The sequence below is a fragment of the Procambarus clarkii genome, chromosome 5, assembly GCF_040958095.1.
Source record: "Procambarus clarkii isolate CNS0578487 chromosome 5, FALCON_Pclarkii_2.0, whole genome shotgun sequence".
In the NCBI taxonomy this organism is placed as follows: Eukaryota; Metazoa; Arthropoda; class Malacostraca; order Decapoda; family Cambaridae; genus Procambarus; species Procambarus clarkii.
In genome coordinates, this window is record NC_091154.1 from 39,967,261 (window position 1) to 39,978,183 (window position 10,923).

Below are 10,923 nucleotides of genomic sequence, written 5' to 3' on the forward strand. Positions count from 1 at the left end.
GAAGAGAGCCATGGAAAAAACCTTTGTTGATGTTGTATGTCACATAACTTTGAAACAAATAAAAACAAGAATCAAGATGATCCAAGAGGGTGAAGAAATGGTAAAGAGAATGGCAATGGTAGACAGTAGTAACGCACTTAAGAATTATTCAATAATAAATACAAACTCGTCCTTCACCTATGGTAAAGGAAAGTCTACTTGAAAGGATTCAATTTACATGAGATTAAGATAAGGATACAAATATATCTGGCAATACGGTGTTGATGTCAGTGAAAAAGATAAGGAGTGTAAATTATGTAGTATGCCGCACACCCACACCTTAGAACATTATGTATTAGTGTCAACGTATTGATAACTATAGAAATAAGGAAATAAGTAGTGTACCACATCAAATTGTTTGGATGCGTGATAATGGTATGATACAGTATACTTAGGAGCTACAAGAATTTTGCCCCAAGGGTGTAACACTTATATGCTGTACTTACTATATTAACCTGCAATGTTAAATGGGATTCTTGTATTGTGATTTGTCTATTTGTACTCACTGAATTTGTGCGCCCCTTGAGGGACTTGAAGTAGAGGGGGGGGGGGGGGGGGTAGAAATAGCCTAAGCTACTCTATCCCTTTGAGATGTATTTCTTTCTTATCTCAATGAACATGAACTTGAGACGTTTTGTGTTGATTTAGGAGCGACGACGATCCTGAAAGACGTTTTGTGTATTAATGACTTTTATTTTATATGCAACCCGAGTACCTTCGGATATGCCTCTGTATTATGTTCTTGTGTATGTAGCTTTTATGAATACATTATTATTATTATTATTATTATTAGTATTAGTAGTAGTATTAGTATTAGTAGTAGTAGTAGTAGTAGTAGTAGTAGTATTAATATTATTATGTTTACTATTATGGTGTTTGTAAACACAGACTGCTTTATACTTTACATCTCTGGAGGCAGCATGGCATCATTGTTACCAAACTAAACAAAAATGAAAAGCCGCTTTAAAAATATGAATTATATATACTTGTGTGCTTGCCAAACCGGTTATTTTAACGTGTATTCATTATTTAAATAATTAATTGTAATTGCAAGTAGGTAATATTATTGTTATCAAAATAAGTGCGAAAGAGGCAGCGAGCGTGCGCGTGTGGCCGGGCGTGGCAACACTGCCTCGCTGCTCACTCAAGGGTTGGTGTCTGGACAACGTGCACCAAAATGTACCTTAATTATTATTTAAACGAGAAGGGCGATAGGGTTTACACTATTGCGGTAAGTATGAAGTCTAATTGTTAACGAAAGGAGTCACAATATTCGTCTATTAAAGTAAGTTGTAGTACTGATGGATTAGTAAAAGGTCGGATCTATCTCCCAGTTTTAGTTAACTTATTAAAGCGTGTGTGTGAACCTTCACACACACCTACGCTTCGACAAAGCTGTTTTCTAATTGTTAAGACCGAATATATCGTTAGGTTATGCTGTATTGGGTTCAGTTAGGTTAGGCAAGCTTAAAGATCTTTCAAGCTGTAAACTCTGGGCTCACACTCCAAAGATAAATCATTCAAAAGATAAATAATTTGAATAAAGGCAAGCTTAAAAATCTGCCTTGATACAGCGTGGCTTTCATTTACCGGACATTGTATTCACCTAGTCATATTCGCCTAGTTTTGCTTGCAGGGGTTGAGCTCTTGGCCCGCCTCTCAACTGTTAATAATTTTTTTTTCACACATCTCCAGGAAGCAGCCTGTAGAAGCTGTCTAACTTCCAGGTACCTATTTATTGCTAGGTAACAGGGGCATCAGGACCTGGGACCTCTGTTGTTTATAATATATATAAATGATTTAGATTCAGGTTTGAGTAGCAACATTTGCAAATTTGCCGATGATACGAAAATCGGTAGGGAAATTAATTCGGAGGAGGACTCACTATCACTTCAAGTTGATCTAGATAGGGTTTTGAAATGGTCAAAGGATTGGCAGATGCAGTTTAATGCTGATAAATGTAAAGTTCTGAGGTTAGGTAATGATGATAGAGTTACAAGATACGAGCTAGATGGTGTTGTGATTGCGAAGTCGGATTGCGAAAGGGATCTGGGAGTTATGATTAGTAAGAATTTAAAACAAAAGGATCAATGCATAAATGTTCGTAATAAGGCAAATCGGACACTTGGATTTATTAATCGCAGCGTTAGTAACAAGACACCTGGTGTGGTTCTCAAGCTATATCTTGCTCTAGTTAGGCCCCATTTAGATTATGCAGTTCAGTTTTGGTCGCCATATTATAGAATGGATATAAATTCACTTGAACGTGTCCAGCGTAGGATGACTAAGTTAATTCCCCAAATTAGAAATCTTTCATATGAAGAAAGATTAACAAAGCTTAAGTTGCATTCACTGGAAAGGCGAAGAGTTAGGGGTGACATGATAGAGGTTTACAAGTGGATGAATGGACATAACCGGGGGGATATTAATAGGGTATTAAAAGTATCAACACAGGACAGAACACGAAACAATGGATATAAATTGGATAAGTTTAGATTTAGGAAAGACTTGGGTAAATACTGGTTCAGTAACAGGGTTGTTGATTTGTGGAACCAATTGCCGCGTAACATTGTGGAGGTGGGGTCCCTCGATTGTTTCAAGCACGGGTTGGACAAGTATATGAGTGGGATTGGGTGGTTATAGAATAGGAGCTGCCTCGTATGGGCCAATAGGCCTTCTGCAGTTACCTTTGTTCTTATGTTCTTATGTTCTTATCAGGATGAAAGAAACTGCCCATTTGTTTCCGCCATTGCCGGGGATCGATCCCAGGTCCCCAGGATTATACGAGTCCCACGCGCTGTCCACTCGGCTACCAGGCCCCTTGATTCTATCTTTCCCTTGTCCTCTCTAGATGCAGGCATCTGTGTACACAGTGTTGGTGGCTCATCCCATGCAAATCCAACAATTAAAGTGATATTAATATGCAAGGTTGCAGGGTGTGTTTGGCGTAAGTTTCCAATGGATTCCGAGATACAACTGTACATGTGTTTAGTTTTGGTATTAATTACTGGCAGAAAGCAGATTGTGGTGCTGGTATCAGACATGTGGTTTATTACTCATAATGTATCTTTTCTTATTGTCTACTTGTGTCATTCTACAATTGCAAGGTCCATACAACTGACAGAAAACAGAAGGAACATTAAATGAAATATGACGTCTTGAATTTTATGATAAAAACGTTAATTGGATTTGATAAGCATTCATGTAATCTTGGTTTCAGTATAGTATAGTTACTAATTTGATGAAAATGAAGATCATATACTATTCTGAGAGAATAACAACATTAAATGAACTATTGGTGATACATAGTTCATATTTTTTATTCTGAATTGAAAAGCTGAAGTTTTCAATATTCAATTTTAAAATTAATTTTGATTCTCTTGTTTTTCAAGTTACGTTGTGATCATTTAGACAAAGTTGGATCATTTGCCCAGTTGATCATGCAAAAAAAAATTGGAAAGTGTTTGTGCCAGTTTTAAAAGCTTATGTTGAATTATGCTATGTCAAATCATATATGTATGTATTGCATGGTTTAAAAGTTAATCTATATCTGTTAATTATGTAGCAGTCTATAATTTCAAATTGCCGTGTATAATGATTTTTAATTTTATTTCCTATTTACAGAAGACTGATCCAAATGGAAAGCCATGCTTTTCTGCCCACCCAGGTAAGTTGTGACCACTATCAGCAGGGTTAATAAACTAGCTTTTTAATTAAATTTAATCCACTTTTAGAAAACAATGCCCATTGGTGTAGAAATTTGACATGAAAATTGAATGTTGTATTGTGTTACAAATTTTGAACTTTATTACATTTGAAGCCACTATTACTGTGTGGATAAATGTCTCTAATTAAATGAATAAATTAATTAATTTTATTTAGGGAAAAGTACATACATAATGAATTACAAATAGAATGTTGGATTTCTAGAAAAAGCAAGTATAAACTATGCCTAAAGCCACGTACACTCAGCAATGCTGGCAAGATTAGTAACTATTCTTGCTGTCAATTATTTCCAAATTGCAACTATGCTCTACATTACCTCACCAATAGTAAACAATGGGGGTACTGTAGTTGGATAATAATAAGTCTCTGGGTATTAAGATATGACCCACGAGCCACAATTTTAAATAAATCCAGCTCTGACAATCTAGCTCTTTTGGGGTAAAATTATATGTATTCTTATGCCTGGCGTGATACCTGGCTGAATCATGCCAAGCAGGTAAAGTGGTTGTGTACTTTAATTCTTTTTCTCACCAAGTTTTGTCTACCCAATTGAGACACTGTGTAGTTTGAATGTGTTGATTTTCAGGACGTTCGTGTATCTTGCTTCCCAACTGACCCCCTCGATATATAGTATTCCTTGGTGAGTCTGATACATTTGATATCACTTGCTTTATGCGCTTTTGTTCTGATATTGGCATCCTTTGTGATATTTAGCTCCTTTTAAATCTCCTGCAACTTTGATGGTTATACACAAGTCACCCTAGCTTTGAGCCGTCTTTTCAAAATTACTTGCTTAACCATGTACAGTAGTTACCTGCAATATTCAGCTGAATATTTCAACCTATCCTCTTGTTTAGTAAGTAATTATCAAAAGAAGGCACCAAACTGGTAAGACTGTGTAGCACCATCAAAGTCGTATGATGTTCAAAATGCACTAAATATCACCAAGGATGCCACTACGAGGACAAAAGTGCATGAGGCGAGTGATATCAAAGGTATCTGATTCACTATGGATTTTATCGAGGGACAGTCGGAAAGCAAGAGACATGTCTTGGAAGTCGGTACATTCAACAAGGATATGTGCAACCATAAGAGTGATAATACAGTTCGGCCAATAAGAAGCAGAGAGGTGCTCCATTAAGTGCCCACGAGTTAAACACACAATTGCCGATATGTAACTTCGCCAGAGCTGTTTTGCACCTCTGGTTATGGTGGTAGGAGGAGGGCCAAGGGGACAGGCTACCCTTAATGTGCATGCAGTTCGTTACCAGCACCAGAAGATCAACGACCCTGCCAACGGGCATGGATTGAGGAATGAATGACTGGGTAGAAGTCGAAATAAGGCCAAGTGAGGATAGCCTCCTTAGCTGCGGCATCCACATGCTCATTTAAGGAAACACCAATATGCCTGAGAACCTAGCAAAACTCTACTGTCTTAAATTTGCTGGAGATAAGATACAGCCAATGTTGAATTTTAACTACCACAGGATGGATAGGACTAAATAACTCCAGAGCCATGAGGGCACTGCGAGAGTCAACTATAACGACAAAGGAATGTTGACAGCAAGAAAGCAGCTCTCGAAGAGCATACAAAGTGGCACAAAGTTCTGTCATGAAGATGCTAGTCTCCGGGAGCAGGCGGCACATACAGGTGTGGTTGGGGAATGCAACGGAGTAACCAACACCATAGGCAGACTTAAACTCATCTGTGAAGATGGCAGCAGAGCAGGAGTGTGAAGAAGTGTGTGTGCAAGGAAAAGGCATTTCAGAACTGAAGAAAAGGTAGAAGCCTTTGTCATGTGGGTCAAGGTTTTTCAAAACTTCAAAAGTAGGACCCTCCACAGGGGCAAAGGCACAAGAAATATTGATAACATGAAGCAAAAGAGAATCTTGCAAGCAAGACAACCATACTTAAAAAGGCAGTTTATGTAAGGGATAAAGGATACCTGATCAACCAGGCTGTGACTCATACGTCAGGCTGCGAGCAGCCGCGTTCAACAGCCTGGTTGATCAGTCCAGCAACCAGGAGGCCTAATCGACGACCGGGCCGCGGGGACGCTAAGCCCCGGAAGCACCTCAAGGTAAGGGAACAGGGCTCAAAGGAGGGGCAACGATCAAAGTACAACATAAATGAGTGAGGATGTTGTAGGGATCGCGCAAGGTAACAAAGACTAACGATCACAAAGATCCTGTAGAGGCAGGACGCTGGTTTCAACATATAAGCTCAGGGAAGGGGACGAAGGAAAGGCACCAGAGCTGAGGCGCAACCCTTTAGACAGTACTTTTTGAAACTATGTGAACCATCGTACATACATAGACATAATGGACAATTAGTAGAATTTGGTACTATTCACTTTATAGAATCCCAAAAAATCAAGTCAAAATCCAAACTTAAATATTTCTAGGTCTAGTATAGCACACATGTACTATATTAGGCCTCTGATAGCATGTATTATGTCTAAGGTGGTTAGGCGAGATTTAATTTTCTTTGCAACATCAGTACAAAAGCTTTTCTGGCTTGTATAAATTCAGTAGTACCGATTTCTACTTTCTAATTACCTTTTTCGTCTATGTATGTTCAATGCTCCTCATTGTTACTATGAGTACTACCTTAACATGCAGATGGGCTGGATATCTCTAGTTTTTTATGCCTTTTTTCATTTGGCTACAGTGCAACGCCTTTTACCCTTTCTACTGTACACTTCATAACCAGTTTCTATAGTTTTTTATTTGTATTTCTGTTTTTGCTCAACAAAAAGTGCTGTTGTACATTAATATTTTAATGCAGATACATCATTACTTTATATATAAAAAAAATGCTAAAGCTGAGAAAACGTGAAGACTATACTTGTTGATATTTTGTATGTTTGATGGGTTTTCAACTACAAAAAAAAATCATAATTTGAGAGGCTACTACAAAACCTCAAGAAATAAATATACTGTACAGTAGTTTGAAATCTATATTTTCTTCCCTGCTATGTACCAGCATAAAAAAAAAGTGATTCAATTTCTCAGGTAAAATATTGGCTGTGTAAGTGTAGTATTGTATATATATATTTCTTGGTTTAATAAAAACTTTAGAAATTAGATATATGTCATAGATGTTCTTTTTTCTGTATACAGTATGTACATTCACATACAAAACTCACATAGCCTACAGAAACATGCACTATGCATCCATGTGCAAGCATTGTATGATTTTACACTGTAATGTTTAGAGTATAAAACACTAATAGTTTTTCTTTTCTTTTCAGCAAAGTTCTCCCCAGAAGATAAATATTCATGCCAGAGGATAATAATCAAAAGGAGATTTAAATTACTACTCACCCAACAACCTCCAGTGCGCTACTAGCACTTACATATGGTAAGATCTATTGCAAGCTGTTTTACAACATACAAAAATGGGAGTTTAGGGTTTCAGTAGGCTGCAATTATATTGAATATCTAGCGGCTTATTATTTGAAAATTCATAATTCACTTCTGTATATACAGTGCACTTTACAGTACTGTATATGTATGTGTGAGCGATATAAACTGTGCACATGATATAATGTCTTGCATCTCATTCCTTCACCACTTTTTCCAGTCAAATGGCCACAGAATTTCATTCCTTCACCACTTTTTCCAGTCAAATGGCCACAGAATTTCATTCCTTCACCACTTTTTCCAGTCAAATGGCCACAGAATTTGTGAATTGAATAACATTGACTGCTTAGTGGAAGCACTGAAGGACTTGTTCACTCGCTTTCCAGTCCCTTTAATTAATATGAGTGGACATTCCACTTCCACCTTCAAGGATGACCTCAAAGGCCAAGTAATACTGAGCAAGTGGGGAACCGTATAAATAGTTTTGAAATAGTTTGAATAGGTCAGATTTCCCCCAAAAAATGGGTACAAACTAGAGAAGTTTAATTTTAGGAAGGCTGTAAGAAAATATTACTTTGGGAATAAGTTTGTGGATCAGTGGAATGGGCTGCTGGCTAGTATTATTGAGAAAGTACAATGGGTTTAAGGAATTAATTGTACTCGCCTAGTTGTGTTTGCGGGGGTTGAGCTCTGGCTCTTTGGTCCCGCCTCTCAACTGTCAATCACAACTGGGCATTGTATTGGTATACGAGTGCGATGGGATGATTTCAGAGATCTGCCCATTATTGGCCAGCTGTGGTGCTCCCTAATTCTTATGTGCTTACGTATCAAGAGACTGCTGGCGGAGGCTTCATTTGTACTCTTATCTACCAGCTAGGATTTTAAATAAAACACTACTAGAGACAAGAAGTTTGGAATGAGACAACTGCAGTGTATTTTCAAGGAAGCACTTGGCTACAACTGTCACTGACATTAATTCTTTGCAAAGTGCTGGGGAAAGTAGTTAAGAAGATTGGTAGAGTACCCTGAGAGGACACACTGTAACTGAGGGTAACAGTTTTAGAGAGAAAAATATCTGAAATACTTGAGAATCTGTAAGACAAAGCCATCAAGTTATGACAAGAATGAATAGTGGGTAGACTGCATTTTATTATTTGTCTGAAGAGCATTTTGCATTCTTCCTTATTAAATAGCTTGTACTGTATGTATGATTGAGAAGCAAGCTGGATAACTGAAAAACCTGAAAGTGGGTAACAGAGTACCTGACAGAAAACAGAGGGTGACAGTGAGACCATAGATGCCAGGCTAGGGAGATGTAGGAGGCCAGGTACCTTAAGGTTTGGTCCTAGACCTCTTGCTGTTCCTAATCTATATACAGTATGTGAATGACTAATCTGAGAGTGTATTTGTACATGTCTGTCTTTGCAACTGACATAAAACCAATGTAACATAAATGGGTAAAACTAACAGGAAATCAGAAGACAAGTACACTATAAGGGAAAGGCAATTGCAGAAATTGGATAGAGTAAAAGACTTTGGAGTGGACATAATTCCAACATGACACTAATATAACAAATAAAGTAACATTGGTAGCATATGAGAAGCTGGCAAACATTAGGTCACTTAAAACTCTAAATGAGGACTAGAGACAATCTTTACAACCATTGTGAGGCTGCAAGACTACTGCTAGTATCAAGAGTATTAAGCTATGAGGACAGGAGAGGAGACCTGAATCTTCCAACCCTAGAATAGATTAGGTACAGAGTACTCAATGTGATCATTATAGAAAAGATACCGAGGGGCATAGATAAAGCGGGTACAGGCATCCTTATTAACCCTTGGTATGCAGCTGTAATCATAATTGCCATTTTATCTAAACAAGAATAAGACAATGCAGCATATGTCATCATATGAAATGCAGCATACAAAAATAGGTCATAGCATAGTGACAAGGTTAGTGATCAAAATAAGGGGTTTAAGCTATATAAAATTTAAACTAACAAACCTAGAAAGAATAACAAAAGAGAAGATGATCACTACACACAAATTATTTAGAGTAATAGGTAAGAGGGACAAGGACAGCCTCTTAAAATTGAAGATAAATGGTTTCAAGAGAACAAGATGGAAGCTTGAAATGTAAATGAGTCGGAAAAGTGAAATGCACTTGTTCGCAATGAGGGTGGTCAAGTGGGATGCACTTAATAGTATTGGAAGGTTCCACCATCCACAGTTGCATGGCAAATATCGGAAAGAAATTTAAATGTGCCAGATGAAAAGAGCTCGAAGGCAGGGTCTAAGCTGCTATATTTTGCTCAGTAAAATTTGATGTGCAGCCAACACCAGCACACCACCCAACACTACCACACCACCATCCACATCATCACACCAGAATTCAACTTGCACACGACTTTAGCCAAAAACTACCACCACCATTTCACCACAACATTGAATATTACCTCTTCTCTCTCACATTTTACCAACCTTATTATGCTGCTTATACTCATTATATTCTCTGTACTAATTATATTCTTTTACTCATTCTTGTAACAATCGCCCTCCTCATTACACCATTTGGTTCATATCTTGAAACATCCCAACCTGGGGCTACCCCTCTTGATTGACTGATCAAAACATAACTAATTAAAATTTCCTTCACACAGGCCTAACCTTGGGAGCAATAAGGAACCCCAAGTGCTGTGTGAAGCAGGGAAGGACTACCAAATCTTCAGTTGGGAGAACAACAAAAATCTTTTCATAATATCAACAAAATATAAAATGTGGTTTAAATTTATTTAGACCAACAAAAATTTGTTAATTTCATGTTGTTTCATGTTTAAAATATTACAATGTCATTGATGTTTTGTTCCCGATTTGTAATTCATGTTAATTTTCAAGTCGGGTGACATGATGTAGATCATTTAAGATAAGTTATAAATAAAATATATTGTAAAAAAAGTGTTTGATCTTACTGAAAAGTACAATATTATTGTACATTTGAAAACTCAAGTTTCTCAAGGAATACTGTGTCTGGTACTGTTACCATTGTAATGGGGTGCTGTAGAAATGCTTGACAGTTTATATTGTACTCAGTCCTTACTCTAGTTAACACTTGCAACAAGAACAAATTTGAATAAGAAAATGCCATATTGCATATTGTGTTTAAAGACACATGAAAATTCAATAAACAAGGAATGTTAAGCTTATTAATGTATCATCACTATAGGTTAATTATTCCCCAATGGTGCTAATTTTCCCATGTTTTGTCATGCACGTGAGAAATGAAAACCGTGTCTGTTATACAAGTTGTTATACAAGTCTTATACAAGTTGTGTGTGTTATGTTATCATCTCAAGATAACAATGTTGGTTCAAGTAGGTACAGTATTTTGGAAGGGCAAGGAAAGTTTTTGGATATGAGTGTAACGTACGTGTTTGATTGCAGCAGGCTCCTAGGCCCTGCTAAGGAAGAACCAGGACCAAAGTCATCAGTTACTTTGCCATGTATGGAGACCCATATATTCTCCGTTTCTCTTCATATAGAAGATGAACTTAAACTACAGGTCCTGGGGCCACAACATCACATGCGTAGAGATTGAGGTAAAATGTAAGGTTTAGTTAAGGCCAACTGAATTGGTTAGTCTGACTATAAGGTCTAGTTTGAGTTTGGTCAAGATGGCATAGGAGGATCAGTATTCCTATAGGTCTGTCGGTTGCTATTCAGACTTCATCGATTACCTATAGTCACTTTAATAATTATACATTCACCTTGGGCATCGTAGTAGGTGGGGCACAG

At 37.4% G+C, this 10,923-nt stretch overlaps 1 protein-coding gene across 1 annotated transcript; it reads left to right on the forward strand.

Annotated features, from left to right (window-relative positions):
- The first annotated feature begins 1,121 nt into the window (after positions 1–1,121).
- On the forward strand, positions 1,122–10,329 carry Nop10 (Nop10 ribonucleoprotein). Its single transcript, XM_045750464.2, has 4 exons — positions 1,122–1,270; positions 3,664–3,706; positions 7,020–7,129; positions 9,792–10,329. The coding sequence occupies exons 1-3, from the start codon at positions 1,217–1,219 to the stop codon at positions 7,115–7,117; spliced, it is 195 nt and encodes a 64-aa protein (XP_045606420.1). The 5' UTR covers positions 1,122–1,216; the 3' UTR covers positions 7,118–7,129; positions 9,792–10,329.
- The last annotated feature ends 594 nt before the right edge of the window (positions 10,330–10,923 follow it).

Coding starts and splice junctions, on each gene's coding strand:
- Nop10 (XM_045750464.2), top strand. CDS start 1,217: ATGTACCTTAATTATTATTTAAACGAGAAGGGCGATAGGGTTTACACT. Junction 1,271..3,663: donor ATAGGGTTTACACTATTGCG/GTAAGTATGAAG, acceptor TCCTATTTACAG/AAGACTGATCCAAATGGAAA. Junction 3,707..7,019: donor ATGCTTTTCTGCCCACCCAG/GTAAGTTGTGAC, acceptor TTTTCTTTTCAG/CAAAGTTCTCCCCAGAAGAT.